Genomic DNA, 17,428 nt, shown 5'->3' with positions numbered 1-17,428 from the left:
GTGACTTCAGATCTGCACCCAGGCAGGTCTGCTGGCGCCTCACTTCTGCTTTGTCCCTGCTTCCCCACCTAGTCACTGACATAGCTCGAATACCTCAGGCTTCTCTTGCAGGGGCAGGCTCCTGAAGAATGTTTGCTCAGTGCTGACCAACAAGTCTGAAAGCAGCAGCAGCTTGTTTGGTCCTTTAAAAACCAACAATTAAATAACTCCCTACTCTTGAGTGAGCAGGGGTGGGGATAGAGGCCAGGAGTGGTCTTCTTGCAGACTTTCTCCACAGGCAAATAAGAGACCAGGGAAATAGAGGCTCCCACTAACATGCGCCAACAAAAGTTCTATGAAAAAATGTCTCTACTCCTGGCAGATATGTTTCTTTATAGGCCCTTGAATATGTGTTGCTTATTCCCACCTTTGTGTGATTACTCACACTGTTACTCTACCTTCTCTATTTATTCAAATCATACACGACAAGTCCTTCAGGGCCCAATTTGCATCCCACCTCTGCCAGGAAACATTCACCAACCAAGCCACCTGAGTGGAGCTCCTTTGACCTGTTTCATATTTTTTTATTCCACTCACTTGGTTTTTAGTCACTTACTGTCATGTATTTTTATTTACCTACAATTGCAGGTGTGCGTGTGTTTACCCTAACAATCCATAAGTTTTTTATTGATAGGGATCAGGGCTTAATTGCCATGTAACTCCCACTATACCTATAAGAGAGTCTTATATATTATCTATTTAATGAATAGTTGTTGATTGAAAGAAAATATTAAGAGATTCTTCCTTCTCTATTTGACAATTACATTTTGATTTTCAGTATTTAGAAATGATGGAATTAGATATAGGAGATGCCACCCAAGTTTATATAGCATTCTTGGTTTACCTGGACCTCATGGAGAGTAAGTATTTGTTTTATTATTGTTTTGTTATTAAGGCGGTGGTGGGGGGATGAGGAGTTGGGTTGGCATATAGCGTTTATACATTTGCTATTAATTTTGTCACTGTTGTGATTTCTTTGTTCCTTTACATTGGGAATTACTGGGTAACAGAAAATACTAGAATGATAAGGAGACATAGCTTTATAAGTGATGTTTGCTCAGCTGAGTATTAGGTAGGTGTTTGGAATTTTTATCTTTTATTTTTGATAAACATTATTGTCCATTCAATGATGCACTTTCAGGTAAGAGTTGGCATGAAGTAAACTGTGTGGGATTACCAGATCTCCAGCTCATCTGCCTTCTTGGTACTGAGATAGAAGGAGAAGGGTTACAGACTGTGGTACCTACACCCGTCAGTGCTTCCCTCAGCCATAACAGGTGGGCAGGTGATTTTGATCTTTGTTTAACAGGTTAGTCCCTTTCCTGAATAAAGTGCTAGGAATCATTAAATTAGAGGTAGTAATATATATATAGTATTTGTATACATTTTGTAAAATTTTATATTCCACTTTTTTAGTTAACTCCAGGTCACAGCAATGTACACTTACATACAGATACAAACAGAGCATTTGTCATTTACACTTTTCCTTTGAAAATAAAATATCTTAATATTCTGTCTAATATTGACATATCACAGATGCTTCAACAGGTTGGTTTTAATTAATGACAGAGATTCTGTAGAGACAGACATTGGAAAGTTTTGAAACAAGGAATGTGGTTGAAAATCTTGATTTTTCCCTCTCACAATGTGTCTGCCACATATTGTTAACATTTTCAGATAATCCGCTGTTCGATGACTGTAAAAATTTGGAGGTTTTGTTCCTTTCCTCTCAAAGCATTTGTAGAGGTAGTAATATATTTTAAAAGGAATTTGGGGGGCTTCCCTGGTGGCGCAGTGGTTGAGAGTCCGCCTGCCGATGCAGGGGACACGGGTTCGAGCCCCGGTCTGGGAAGATCCCACGTGCCGCGGAGCGGCTGGGCCCGTGAGCCATGGCCGCTGAGCCTGCGTGTCCAGAGCCTATGCTCCGCAACGGGAGAGGCCACAGCAGTGAGAGGCCTGCGTACCGCAAAAAAAAAAAAAAAAAAAAAAAGGAATTTGGGGTACAGGGATCATTGCTTTACTTTTGGTTATTTGAGGAATAAGTTAAATATGAGTATTTAACAAGTATTCATTTACTGTAAAGTATTACTGTATTTTTTATGTTCATTGGGAATTGTTTCATTTTAGATCTTTTTAACTTTATAAAAAGGCATGTAATCGTTTGAGGCTCACTTTATGTACTTAATGTCATACTGCTAACATTGATCTATTGTGTATTTTGGAGGTGGGGAGCTGCCATATAGCATTCCATCGTGTGATTGTACCACAGTTTTCACACCTACTCTCTTGATGATGGAGTGTTGCTAATGGTCAACTTCAGAGGGTAATTTCAAACTGTTTTCCAAAGTGGTTGCCTCAATTTACTTTCCCCTGCAATGTAAACAAGATCTTTGGAAGCTGTGTGGTTGGTCTCTTATATTTAGTATTCTCAGACTTTGAAATTTTTGTCAGTTGAATGGCTTATCTCATTGTGGTCTTAATATATTTAATATTTCCTCCCTTGAGAAATGTATTTTCATATCCTTTGCCTACTGGATTGCTTATAGTTTTCTCATTGACTTCTAGGAGTTCTTTATATATTCTTGATAATAATCCTTTGGGTTGTGTTTCTGAGCTTTAAAATCTGTCTTTCAGGTATCTTTTGATGAACACAGTTCTTAATTTGAATATAATCCTATTTATCCATTTTCAATAATCAATATCTTTGTATCTAATTTAAGAACTATTTCCTGTCTAAAGGTCTAAGAAGTTCACCTATATTTTCCTAAGAGTTTTAAAGTTTGCTTTTTTTAATGGTATGAGAGGAAGGCTAGGAACCCTATTTTCATTTGGATAACCATTTTTCTCCACCTCCGTTTACAGAATATTCCCTCCTTTCCTTATTGTCCTACATATCATCTCTGTCATTTTCCAAAGCTCCCTCTATGCACTGATTTGTTTCTGGGCTCTCTTTATATTCCATTAGTCAATATATTTATCTTTGTGCCAATACCACATTTTCCTAATTGGTAGCTTCATAGGAAGTCCTGGTATCTGGTTAACAAGTCTCCCTTTTTGCTTTTCTTCTTTAGAAGCTGTGGCAGGCAGCCTCTAAGATGGCTTCTTATAATCCAGCCTTCTGATGGTCACACTCTTGTGTATTTCTGTTCCCTGGAGTGTGGTCTGGAGTTAGTGACTTGCTTTCAGTAAATAAAAGTTGGCAAAAATGATGGGATGCTACTTCTAAGATTAGATTATAAAAGACTATGGCTATTTGGGGTCTTTTGTGTTTCCATACAAATTTGAAAATTTTTTGCTCTAGTTCTGTGAAAAATGCCATTGGTAATTTGATAGGGATTGCACTGAATCTGTAGATTGCCTTGGGTAGTATAGTCATTTTAACAATATCAATTCTTCCAATCCAAGAGCACAGTATATCATTCCTTCTGTTTGTGTCATCTCCTATTTCTTCCATCAGCGTCTTACAGTTTTCAGAATACGGGTCTTCCTGACTTCAGACTATGCTACAAAGCTACAGTAATCAAAACAGTATGGTAGTGGCACAAAAACAGCTACATAGATCAATGGGACAGGATAGAAAGCCCAGAAATAAACCTGCACACTTATGGTCAATTAATCTACCACAAAGGAGCCAAAAATATACAATGGAGAAAAGACAGCCTCTTTAATAAGCAGTGCTGGGGAAACTGGACAGCTATGTATAAAAGAATGAAATTAGAACATTCTTTAATACCCTATACAACAATAAACTCAAAATGGATTAAAGACCTAAATGTAAGCCTGGATACTATAAAACTCCTAGAGGAAAACATAGGCAGGACACTCTTTGACATAAATCTCAGCATTCCTTTTTTTGATCCATCTCATAGAGTAATGGAAACAAAAGCAAAAATAAGCAGATGGGACCTAATTAAACTTACAAGCTTTTGCATAGCAAAGGAAACCATAAACAAAACGAAAAGACAACTTACGAAATGGGAGAAAATATCTGCAAACATTGCGACCAACAAGGGCTTAATTTCCAAAATATACAAACAGCTCATACAGCTCAATATCCAAAAAACAAACAACCCAATCAAAAAATGGGCAGAAGACCTAAATAGACATTTCTCCAAAGAAGACATACAGATGTCCAATAGGCACATGAAAAGATGCTCAACATCGCTAATTATTAGAGAAATGCAAGTCAAAACTACAATGAGGTACCGCCTCACACTGGTCAAAATAGCCATCATCAAAAAGCCTACAAACAATAAATGCTAGAGAGGTTGTGGAGAAAAGAGAACCCTCCTACGCTGTTGGTGGGAATGTAAATTGGTGCAGCCGCTATGGAGAACAGTATGGAGGTTCCTTAAAAAACTAAAAATACAGTTGCCATATGATACAGCAATCGTACTTCTGGGTATATATCCAGAGAAAACTCTAATTCTGAAAGATAATGCACCCCAGTGTTCATAGCAGCACTATTTACAGTACCCAAGACATGGAAGCAACTTAAATGTTCATTGACAGATGAACGGATAAAGAAGATGTGGTATATATGTGTGCGTGTGTGTATACACACACACACACACACACACACACACACACACATAATGGAATATTACTCAGCCATAAAAAAGAATGAAATAATGCCATTTGAAGCAATATGGATGGACCTGCAGATTATCCTATTAAGTGAAGTAAGTCAGATAGAGATAGACAAATATCATATGATATCACTTATATGTGGAGTCTAAAAAAATGATACAAACGAACTTATTTACTAAACAAATATACTCACAGACATAGAAAACAAACTTATGGTTACCAAAGGGGAAAGAGGGGAGGGACAAATTTGGAATTTGGGATTAACAGATATACACTACTATATGTAAAATAAACAACAGGACCTACTATATAGCACAGGACACTATATTTAATATCTTGTAATAACCTATAATGGAAAAGAATCTGAAAAAGAATATATATGTCCACACATATATATTTTTTTCAGGTATACAGCAAAGTGATATATATATATATATATATATATATATATATGTATATATGGAGTAAACAACTATACTTCAAGAAAAAAAAAAAGACTATGGTTTCTGTCAGGCACTCTCTCTGACTTGCTTGTTCTGAGGGAAGCCAGCTGCCCTGTGAACTGTCCTAGAGAAAGTCTGAACATAGAGGGGTAAAGGTAATTACTGATGGAGCAAGATTCTTGAGAGGTGGGGAGTGGTGGATTCAAGAGACTAGTTGAAGAGATTAATATTGAGCTAGAGGAGGAACACCTGAACCACTGAGGCTGTGGGGCAGGTAGAAAGGACAGAGGAAGACATAGGTGTATCTGAGTGGGTTTACACGCAGGGAAGAGGACAGAGCACCGTAAATTCTAACATGAAGCACTTTGATAAACACCTATTACTTTCCTAATTCTCTATGATAAATGCATATTGATTTAATAGAAAGACCACTGGACCAAAGCCATAAGACCTAAGTTCTGGTCTTGACACTGACACAACATTTTCTTCGATGATTGGAGACACACCTAATTTTTCTGAGTTTCACTTTCTTTGTCTTTTATTGAGGGATATAGATTATCAGTAGATAACATGTAAGATCCCTTCCAAATCAAAGCTACCATAATTGGTTATTTTCATTGTGTGTATTGCATAAAATTAAATTTTTAGATTTCTATTAAATATTTTTTGTATGTGTGACTTGTTATGAGAATTGTTTTTTGATATATCAGGCTATTTATACCCTTCTTTGAGAGGCTCCTTACTCTGAGATTTTTCTGTGTGTTTGAATATCAACACACAATTTTACTAGCATTATTTCCAATAATGCTTCTGTCTAAAAGACTTAATAATTCACTCCTTAAATCTCTCCCTTTGTGTCTTTTAATTACTCTAACAAATATCATCCTACCTAGTATTATTAATATATTATTTGTTTGGAGAAGGAACTACCATTTAGAGTTTACCTGAATTTAATCCTAAAAAATAAAATCAATAGCCAGGTTGAATCAAATCATTTCATAAGTCTAGAATAAATTTGTGTCCTATTTATTTCTAGTTTTTCCCAACTGGTGATTATTGCTTTTCTAGCTTTTTAAGTTTGTTTTCTTCTTCTTTTTTTTTTTTTATAACAAAGTGAATCAGTTATACATATACATATGTTCCCATATCTCTTCCCTCTTGCGTCTCCCTCCCTCCCACCCTCCCTATCCCACCCCTCCAGGTGGTCACAAAACACCGAGCTGATCTCCCTGTGCTATGCGGCTGCTTCCCACTGGCTATCTACCTTACGTTTGGTAGTGTATATATGTCCATGCCTCTCTCTCGCTTTGTCACACCTTACTCTTCTCCCTCCCCATATCCTCAAGTCCATTCTCTAGTAGGTCTAGTAGGACACAGTCTTTATTCCTGTCTTACCCCTAGGTTCTTCATGACATTTTTTTTTCTTAAATTCCATATATATGTGTTAACATACGGTATTTGTCTTTCTCTTTCTGACTTATTTCACTCTGTATGACAGACTCCAGGTCTATCCACCTCATTACAAATAGCTCAATTTCATTTCTTTTTATGGTTGAGTAATATTCCATTGTATATATGTGCCACATCTTCTTTATCCATTCATCCGATGATGGACACTTAGGTTGTTTCCATCTCCGGGCTATTGTAAATAGAGCTGCAATGAACATTTTCGTACATGACTCTTTTTGAATTATGGTTTTCTCAGGGTATATGCCTAGTAGTGGGATTGCTGGGTCATATGGTAGTTCTATTTTTAGTTTTTTAAGGAACCTCCATACTGTTCTCCACAGTGGCTGTATCAATTTAAATTCCCACCAACAGTGCAAGAGGGTTCCCTTTTCTCCACACCCTCTCCAGCATTTACTGTTTGTAGATTTTTTTGATGATGGCCATTCTGACTGGTGTGAGATGATATCTCATTGTAGTTTTGATTTGCATTTCTCTAATGATTAATGATGTTGAGCATTCTTTCATGTGTTTGTTGGCAGTCTGCATATCTTCTTTGCAGAAATGTCTGTTTAGGTCTTCTGCCCATTTTTGGATTGGGTTATTTGTTTTTTTGTTATTAAGCTGCACGAGCTGCTTATAAATTTTGGAGATTAATCCTTTGTCAGTTGCTTCATTGGCAAATATTTTCTCCCATTCTGAGAGTTGTCTTTTGGTCTTGTTTATGGTTTCCTTTGCTGTGCAAAAGCTTTGAACTTTCATTAGGTCCCATTTGTTTATTTTTGTTTTTATTTCCATTTATATAGGAGGTGGGTCAAAAAGGATCTTGCTGTGATTTATGTCACAGAGTGTTCTGCCTATGTTTTCCTCTAAGAGTTTGATAGTTTCTGGCCTTACATTTAGGTCTTTAATCCATTTTGAGCTTATTTTGTGTATGGTGTTAGGGAGTGATCTAATCTCATCTTTTACATGTACCTATCCAGTTTTCCCAGCACCATTTATTGAAGAGGCTGTCCTTTCTCCACTGTACATTCCTGCCTCCTTTATCAAAGATAAGGTGACCATATGTGCGTGGGTTTATCTCTGGGTTTTCTATCCTGTTCCATTGATCTATCTTTCTGTTTTTGTGCCAGTACCATACTGTCTCGATTACTGTAGCTTTGTAGTATAGTCTGAAGTCACGGAGCCTGATTCCTCCAGCTCCATTTTTCGTTCTCAAGATTGCTTTGGCTATTCGGGGTCTTTTGTGTTTCCATACAAATTGTGAAATTTTTTGTTCTAGTTCTGTGAAAAATGCCAGTGGTAATTTGATAGGATTGCATTGAATCTGTAGATTGCTTTGGGTAGTAGAATCATTTTCACAATCTTGATTCTTCCAATGCAAGAACATGGTATATCTCTCCATCTATTTGTATCATCTTTAATTTCTTTCATCATTTGTCTTATAATTTTCTGCATACAGATCTTTTGTCTCCTTCGGTAGGTTTATTCCTAGATATTTTATTCTTTTTGTTGCAATGGTAAATGGGAGTGTTTTCTTGATTTCACTTTCAGATTTTTCATCATTAGTGTATAGGAATGCCAGAGATTTCTGTGCATTAATTTTGTATCCTGCTACTTTACCAAATTCATTGATTAGCTCTAGTAGTTTTCTGGTAGCACCTTTAGGATTCTCTACGTATAGTATCATGTCATCTGCAAACAGTGACAGCTTTACTTCTTCTTTTCTGATTTGGATTCCTTTTATTTCCTTTTCTTCTCTGCTTGCTGTGGCTAAAACTTCCAAAACTATGTTGAATAAGAGTGGTGAGAGTGGGCAACCTTGTCTTGTTCCTAATCTTAGTGGAAATGCTTTCAGTTTTTCACCATTGAGGACGATGTTGGCTGTGGGTTTGTCATATATGGCCTTTATTATGTTGAGGAAAGTTCCCTCTATGCCTACTTTCTGCAGGGTTTTTATCATAAATGGGTGTTGAATTTTGTCGAAAGCTTTCTCTGCTTCTATTGAGATGATCATATGGTTTTTCTCCTTCAATTTGCTAATACGGTGTATCTCGTTGATTGATTTGCGTATATTGAAGAATCCTTGCATTCCTGGAATAAACCACACTTGGTCATGGTGTATGATCCATTTAATGTGCTGTTGGATTCTGTTGGCTAGTATTTTGTTGAGGATTTTTGCATCTGTGTTCATCAGTGATATTGGCCTGTGGTTTTCTTTCTTTGTGACATCCTTGTCTGGTTTTGGTATCGGGGATGGTGGCCTCCTAGAATGAGTTTGGGAGTGTTCCTCCCTCTGCTATATTTTGGAAGAGTTTGAGAAGGATAGGTGTTAGCTCTTCTCTAAATGTTTGATAGAATTCACCTGTGAAGCCATCTGGTCCTGGGCTTTTGTTTGTTGGAAGATTTTTAATCACAGTTTCAATTTCAGTGCTTGTGATTCGTCTGTTCATCTGTTCTATTTCTTCCTGATTCAGTCTTGGCAGGTTGTGCATTTCTAAGAATTTGTCCATTTCTTCCAGGTTGTCCATTTTATTGGCATAGAGTTGCTTGTAGTAATCTCTCATGATCTTTTGTATTTTTGCAGTGTCAGTTGTTCCTTTTTCATTTCTAATTCTATTGATTTGAGTCTTCTCCCTTTTTTTCTTGATGAGTCTGGCTAATGGTTTATCAATTTTGTTTATCTTCTCAAAGAACTAGCTTTTAGTTTTATTGATCTTTGCTATCGTTCCCTTCATTTCTTTTTCATTTATTTCTGATCTAATTTTTATGATTTCTTTCCTTCTGCTAACTTTGGGGTTTTTTTGGTTGTTCTTTCTCTAATTGCTTTAGGTGAAAGGTTAGGTTGTTTATTCAAGATGTTTCCTGTTTCTTAAGGTAGGATTGTATTGCTATAAACTTCCCTCTTAGAACTGCTTTTGCTGCATCCCATAGATTTTGGGTCATCGTGTCTCCATTGTCATTTGTTTCTAGGTATTTTTTGATTTCCTCTTTGATTTCTTCAGTGATCACTTTGTTATTAAGTAGTGTATTGTTTAGCCTCCATGTGTTTGTATTTTTTACAGATCTTTTCCTGTAATTGATATCTAGCCTCATAGCGTTGTGGTCGGAAAAGATACTTGATACAATTTCAATTTTCTTAAATTTACCAAGGCTTGATTTGTGACTCAAGATATGATCTATCCTGGAGAATGTTCCATGAGCACTTGAGAAAAATGTGTATTCTGTTGTTTTTGGATGGAATGTCCTATAAATATCAATTAAGTCCATCTTGTTTAATGTATCATTTAAAGCTTGTGTTTCCTTATTTATTTTCATTTTGGATGATCTGTCCATTGGTGAAAGTGGGGTGTTAAAGTCCCCTACTATGAATCTGTTACTGTCGATTTCTCCTTTTATGGCTGTTAGTATTTGCCTTATGTACTGAGGTGCTCCTATGTTGGGTGCATAAATATTTACAATTGTTATATCTTCTTCTTGGATCGATCCCTTGATCATTAGGTAGTGTCCTTCTTTGTCTCTTCTAATAGTCTTTATTTTAAAGTCATTTTGTCTGATATGAGAATTGCTACTCCAGCTTTTTTTTGGTTTCCATTTGCATGAAATACCTTTTTCCATCCCCTTACTTTCAGTCTGTATGTGTCTCTAGGTCTGAAGCGGGTCTCTTGTAGACAGCAAATATATGGGTCTTGTTTTTGTATCCATTCAGCCAATCTGTGTCTTTTGTTGGCAGCATTTAGTCCATTTACATTTAAGGTAATTATCGATATGAATGTTCCTATTCCCATTTTCTTAATTGTTTTGGGTTCGTTAATGTAGGTCTTTTCCTTCTCTTGTGTTTCTTGGCTAGAGAAGTTCCTTTAGCAGTTGTTGTAAAGCTGGTTTGGTGGTCCTGAACTCTCTCAGCTTTTGCTTGTCTGTAAAGGTTTTAACTTCTCCATCAAATCTGAATGAGATCCTTGCTGGGTAGAGTAATCTTGGTTGCAGGTTTTTCCCCTTCATCACTTTAAATATGTCCTGCCACTCCCTTCTGGCTTGCAGAGTTTCTGCTGAAAGATCAGCTGTTAACCTTATGGGGATTCCCTTGTGTGTTATTTGTTGTTTTTCCCTTGCTGCTTTTAATATGTTTTCTTTGTACTTAATTTTTGACAGTTTGATTAATATGTGTCTTGGCGTTATTTCTCCTTGGATTTATCTCTATGGGACTCTCTGTGCTTCCTGGACTTGATTAACTATTTCCTTTCCCATATTAGGGAAGTTTTCAACTATAATCTCTTCAAATATTTTCTCAGTCCCTTTATTTTTCTCTTCTTCTTCTGGAACCCCTATAATTCGAATATTGGTGCATTTAATGTTGTCCCAGAGGTCTCTAAGACTATCCTCAGTTCTTTTCATTCTTTTTTCTTTATTCTGCTCTGCAGTAGATATTTCCACTATTTTATCTTCCAGGTCACTTATCCGTTCTCCTGCCTCAGTTATTCTGCTATTGATCCAATCTAGAGTATTTTTCATTTCATTTTTTGTGTTGTTCATCGTTGTGTGTTTCATCTTTAGTTCTTCTAGGTCCTTGTTAAATGTTTCTTGCATTTTGTCTATTCTATTTCCAAGATTTTGGATCATCTTTACTATCATTATTCTGAATTCTTTTTCAGGTAGACTGCCTATTTCCTCTTCATTTGTTAGGTCTGGTGGGTTTTTATCTTGCTCCTTCATCTGCTGTGTGTTTTTCTGTCTTCTTATTTTGCTTATCTTAACTGTGTTTGGGGTCTCCTTTTTGCAGGCTGCAGGTTCGTAGTTCCCGTTGTTTTTGGTGTCTGTCCCCAGTGGCTAAGGTTGCTTCAGTGGGTTGTGTAGGCTTCCTGGTGGAGGGGACTAGTGCTTGTGTTCTGGTGGATGAGGCTGGATCTTGTCTTTCTGGTGGGCAGGTCCACGTCTGGTGGTGTGTTTTGGGGTGTATGTGGACTTTTTATGATTTTAGGCAGCCTCTCTGATAATGGGTGGGGGTTGTGTTCCTGTCTTGCTAGTTGTTTGGCATAGGATGTCCAGCACTGTAGCTTGCTGGTTGTTGAGTGAAGCTGGGTGCTGGTGTTGAGATGGAGATCTCTGGGAGATTTTCGCCATTTGATATTATGTGGAGCTGGGAGGTGTCTTGTGGACCAGTGTCCTGAAGTTGGCTCTCCCACCTCAGAGGCACAGCACTGGCTCGTGGCTGCAGCACCAAGAGCCTTTCATGCACACGGCTCAGAATAAAAGGGAGAAAAAGTAGAAAGAAAGAATTAGTAGAAGTAGGAAGAAAGGAAGAAAGGAGGAAAGGAGGAAAGGAGGAAAGGAAGGAAGGAAGGAAGGAAGAAAGAAAGAAAGAAAGAAAGAAAGAAAAGGAAGAAAGAAAGAGAAAGAAAGAAAGAAGGGAGGGAGGGAGGGAGGAAGCAGGGAAGGAAGGAAAAAAGAAAGAAAATAAAGTAAAATAATATAAAGTAAGATAAAATATAAAGTTAATAAAATAATAATTAATAAGAAAAAAAATTAAAAACAAAACAAAAACTTCACGGCTAGAACCCTAGGACAAATGGTGGAAGCAAAGCTTTACAGACAAAATCTCACACAGAAGCATACACATACACACTTACAAAAAGAGGAAAAGGGGAAAAAATCATAAATCTTGCTCTCAAAGTCCACCTCCTCAATTTGGGATGACTCGTTGTCTATTCATGTATTCCACAGATGCAGGGTACATCAAGTTGATTGTGGAGCTTTAATCCGCTGCTCCTGAGGCTGTTGGGAGAGATTTCCCTTTCTCTTCTTTGTTCTCACAGCTCCCAGGGCTCAGCTTTGGATTTGGCCCCGCCTGTGCGTGTAGGTCGGTGGAGGGCGTCTGTTCTTTGCTCAGACAGGACGGGGTTAAAGGAGCCGCTGATTCGGGAGCTCTGGCTCACTCAGGCCGGGGGTGGGAGGGGCACGGAGTGCGGGGCGGGCCTGCGGCGGCAGAGGCCGGCGTGACGTTGCACCAGCCTGAGGCGCGCCGTGCGTTCTCCCGGGCAAGTTCTCCCTGTGTCCCGGGACCTTGGCAGTGGCGGGCTGCACAGGCTCCCCGGAAGCGGGGTGTGGATAGTGACCTGTGCTCGCGCACAGGCTTCTTGGTGGCGGCAGCAGCAGCCTTAGCGTCTCATGCCCGTCTCTGTGGTCCGCGCTTTTAGCCGCGGCTCGCGCCCGTCTCTGGAGCTCCTTTAAGCAGCGCTCTTAATCCCCTCTCCTCGCGCACCAGGAAACAAAGAGGGAAGAAAAAGTCTCTTGCCTCTTCGGCAGGCCCAGACTTTTCCCGGACTCCCTCCCGGCTAGCCGTGGCGCACTAACCCCCTGCAGGCTGTGTTCACGCTGCCAAGCCCGAGCCTCAACTCCCAGCCCCGCCCTACCGGGCGGGTGAGCAGACAAGCCTTTCGGGCTGGTGAGTGCCGGTCGGCCCTGATCCTCTGTGCGGGAATCTCTCTGCTTTGCCCTTCGCACCCCTGTTACCGTGCTCTCCTCTGCGGCTCCGAAGCGTTCCCACTCCGCCACCCGCAGTCTCCGCCCGCGAAGGGCTTTCCTAGTGTGTGGTAAGCTTTCCTCGTTCACAGCTCCCTCCTAGAGGTGCAGGTCCCGTCCCTATCCTTTTGTCTCTGTTTATTCTTTTTTCTTTTGCCCTACCGAGGTACGTGGCGGGGGGGGGGGGGGGGGGGGTTCTTGTCTTTTGGGAGGTCTGAGGTCTTCTGCCAGCGTTCAGTAGGTGTTCTGTAGGAGTTGTTCCACATGTAGATGTATTTCTGGTGTATCTGTGGGGAGGAAGGTGATCTCCGCGTCTTACTCTTCCGCCATCTTCCCGGAAGCCCCGTTTTCTTCTTTAAATAGAATTAGTTGGAAGGTTAACTTAGTAATCCATTTTTATACTCTTGCATTTAATAACTCAGAGGGCTTAAGTCTGTGTGTTTTGTTTTTATATAAATATTCATAATTATATTATGCAGTGGAATAATAATACACAAAATAGCACAAATGAGGCCCAGTACACATTAGATTTATTATGCCTTTTATGGCATGAAGTTTTCTCAACTCAAAGTATGCAAATAACCTTTTAGCAAAGATTTGTGTGTGTTTGTTTGATTTCATTCCTCAGTTTTTAACAGGAGTGATATTTTTAGGTAGTAGCCAAACTTTTATCTATTTTTACTTCTGTGTGTATTTTGTATATAAAATGTTACATATCTAACAGAGATGCCGCAATTTCAGACGTTTGTTGTTAATGTAGGAATTTTCCTTCATTAGTAACACAAAGAAAATTATTGACTTTGAAGCTTTGGCAGCCTTGTATAGGGAAGAAGTTCATTAAGCCAAGTCCTAAAAGTATTTGGGTAGGAATTTATGAAGGTAGCTTACCTTAAAAAAAATACATTTTTTTAAAATTTAAGAGAACAAACAGCTCTTAATTTATCTGATAATAAATCACCTACGAAAATAAATAACTCTGTGTTCACTTTTGAATATCATTACTGTCAGATAATATTGCTTGGACTTTTTAGTTTAGCAAATATTTATAGACAATTATGTGTCAGGAAGTGGTCTAAGTGCTAGGAATACCGTGTTGATCAAGACAGCCTCTTTCTTTTTTTGAGGTATAATTGACAGGCAACATTATATTAGTTTCAGGTATAAAACATGATGATTTGATATTTGCATGTATTGGGAAATGATCACCACAATGAGTCTAGTTAACATTCATCACCATACATAGTAACAGAATTTTTTCCTTATGATGAGAACTCTTAAGATCTACTTTCTTAGCCACTTTCAAATATGCAATAGTGTTATTAACTGTAATCACTATGCTGTACACTACATCCCCATGACTTATGTATTTTATAACTGGAAGTTTATACCTTTTGACTCTTTTCACCCGTTTCACCCACTGCCTCTGGCACCCACCATTCTGTTCTCTGTATTTATGAATTTTGTGTGTGTGTGTGATTGCACATCTGCATGTGGTATTTAAGACATTCTCTTGAAAGTAATGTTCTAGCACTAAATGTTGGCTGGAAAATAAATTTTATTTCATTTTTTGGTAATTGTTAGATGAGATCTGGTAAAAACAGAATTGTCCTTTGTTCAGAGATTTAATTAACTGTAATTTGGGACCACCTCCACTTATTTTGTTAGGTAATTGAATAACAAGGGTAGTGGAGTACTGATAAGTACTTTACACTAGGTTGTGTCAGGACCCAAAAGAAGGACAGAAAAAGCCTCCTGAAAGTTGTAAGACACCATGTGCAAGTGCAAGTAGTTAAATGTGCCTGCCTGCCTAGCATGGAATCTAGTTCAGAGTAGGTGATTAATGGCATTGATTAAGGCCGCTAATGAACAAATGAATGTATAGAACTCATGAGAAAAGAAGGGAAGGATGGGAAATGAGGCTGGAAGAGTTACGTACATCATGAAGGCCATCACTGTTTTCACTTTTTTGCTATTACAAATTGTACTGTAATGAATAGCCTTGTAAATATATCCTTGTTCTCATGTATGAGCGTTTCTCTAATATAGAAACCTAGAGGTGAAATGGCTGGGACATATAGCATTTATACCTTCATCTTTACTGGTTATTACTAATTTGCTCTCCAGAAGGTTATCAGTTTATGGTCCCACTGACAATATATAAGTTTCCATAGACTAGGAGAAGAGATTTACTGACATATAGCTGACAAAGATTAATTGAGAATATGTAAATAACTTCTCTGCCTCAAGGAAAAAAACAACCCAAATGAAAAACATGGGCAAAGAATGTGAACAGGCAGTTCATAGAAGAGGAACTGAAATGCTCAAATATATTTGTAATCAGGGAAATACAAATATAAGACGTGCTTGTTCATGTTTATCTTGATGATGCAGAAGCTTTTCAGACAGTTTATGTTGTTATTGTTTGACAAAAAGAAGATATGGGGGTATCTTTGAACAGGGCTATAGCTAGCTCATAACATGCCTTGGAGCGAATTAGAAAAAGGGACTCCCTCTGGATAAACAGAAAAAGTCTCTTCACCAGGATTCAAGGTTTGGCAAGCACCATAAATCAGATTTCAGGCGCACTTGTACCTGGCATCCTTGTGCAAGGCACAGTCTGTACAATATACATGATTCCTTACCCTTGAAGCATGTCTGTTGAGTCCTAGGTTTCCAGAAGGAACTCTAAAAGTTACTGGTACATGAATGGTGTTATTGAAGGGCTTTAAGCAGGGGAGTGATGCTGTAGGTTATTCCATGTGGTTATAAGAGTATTTTGCATTTGTAGAGAAGTTACAGAATTTCGAAGTACCTTCACATGCATACTCTCGTTTCATCAGCTCTAAAATCCTTAGTGGTATATAGGGTACTTGTTTTATCCTAATTTCACATATAAAAAGCTTAGATTAAAAATGTGGTTTTATTTATGCTCTACTGTTTCCAAAAGATAATAAAGGATTAAATGAGTTGCGCCAAGATCTCATAGTAGATAACAAAGTCTCATAGCTATAGTTCTTCTTACTTTGTTGGTGATTTTAAAATCTTTTACTGTAGAATAAAACCAGATACAGAAACTACATAATATAAATGCATAGATCGAGTTACAAGGCAAACATTTTGAACACTTGTAACCCACCAAGTCAAGAAATAGAACTTTTCTAGCCATCCCAGAACCACTTGAGTGTGCCCTGTCCTAAGCATTACCTTTTCCTTTCCCGTTATTCTTACTTTTATAATAATAACTTTTATTTTGGCTATACTATTTTATGGTGTACTCATGGTACATTTCAACGTTTCCCTGTCCTCTGTATTTTCTGAAAATTGGCAACTGGAACCAGGGCCTTGATTATATCATATAATAAGACTGTAGCTGGTGGTCTGTACTTTGGTCAGGAGGCATGTAATGTCCTTTTACTTTTTTTTTTTTTTTTTTTTTTTTTTGCGGTACGCGGGCCTCTCACTGTTGTGGCCTCTCCCGTTGCGGAGCACAGGCTCCGGACGCGCAGGCGCAGCGGCCATGGCTCACGGGCCCAGCCGCTCCGCGGCATGTGGGATCTTCCCGGACCGGGGCACGAAGCCGTGTCCCCTGCATTGGCAGGCGGACTCTCAGCCACTGCGCCACCAGGGAAGCCCCTTTAACTTTTTATATACATTTTAAAATCAACTTAATTTCTACAAATAAAGCACTTCTTTATTTACATCTCAAATTTTTCCCATTAAAAAATGTTTTTGGTTATATCCTGTAAATCTCTGTTGATCTGCAGTAGAGTCCAGCAAACTCCGTAAAGCTCTAGATAGTAAATATTTTGGAATTTGCAGGCCATTTGGGCTCTATTGCAGCTCCTTAGCTCTGCGATGTTATGGTGAAAGCAGCGTTAGACAATACATAAGCAAATGGTGTGGTTTTTATAACTTTATTTACAAGAACAGAGGGCAGTCCAGATTTGGCCCATAGACCGTTGGTTTACCAACTCCTGATCTGTGGGTTTTGCCTCTATCCTTCTCTTTTCCTTACAATTTTTCTGTTAAAGAACCTGGGCTGTTTGACATGCATACTCTCCCATAATCTGGGTTTGTCAGTTACTCACGGTGCATTTCAGCGTGTCTCCCTGTCCTCTGTATTTTCTGCGAATTAGCGGCTGAAACCAGCAGCTTGATTAGATGCAATTGGATCATGTTAGTAAGACTATAGCTGGTAGTCTGTTCTTTCATCAGGCAACATATAATGTCTGGTTACCTCTGTGTGTGACCTTAGTAGCATTGATGCTTAATGCCTAGCTTTGACTGGTGGTTTTAACCTTTGTTGTCATTGTTGTTCTGACCTATGATTCTAGTCCACTTCCCTTGAACTGCAGCACAGATACAGTAGAGCTTTGGTTCATATATTGTTC

At 38.5% G+C, this 17,428-nt stretch overlaps 1 protein-coding gene across 9 annotated transcripts in view; it reads left to right on the top strand.

Moving 5' to 3' along the window:
• TSEN15 (tRNA splicing endonuclease subunit 15) overlaps positions 1-17,428 on the top strand; it is a 135,828-nt gene that overhangs the window by 1,556 nt on the left and 116,844 nt on the right. For all 9 annotated transcript variants that reach the window (XR_007474533.1, XR_004486200.2, XR_007474515.1 and 6 more), the window contains exons 2-3: positions 818-899; positions 1,181-1,316. Coding sequence is in view for 1 of the 9 variants with exons in the window: in XM_004275222.4 (XP_004275270.1) it covers positions 818-899; positions 1,181-1,316 (218 nt within the window). In the remaining 8 variants the exon portion in view is untranslated. The remainder of the gene's footprint in view (positions 1-817; positions 900-1,180; positions 1,317-17,428) is intronic.

The sequence above is a fragment of the Orcinus orca genome, chromosome 1 (genome assembly GCF_937001465.1).
Source record: "Orcinus orca chromosome 1, mOrcOrc1.1, whole genome shotgun sequence".
Lineage (NCBI taxonomy): Eukaryota > Metazoa > Chordata > Mammalia > Artiodactyla > Delphinidae > Orcinus > Orcinus orca.
The sequence above is the reverse complement of the archived record's forward strand: the minus strand, read 5'-3'. Positions and strand labels throughout refer to the sequence as shown.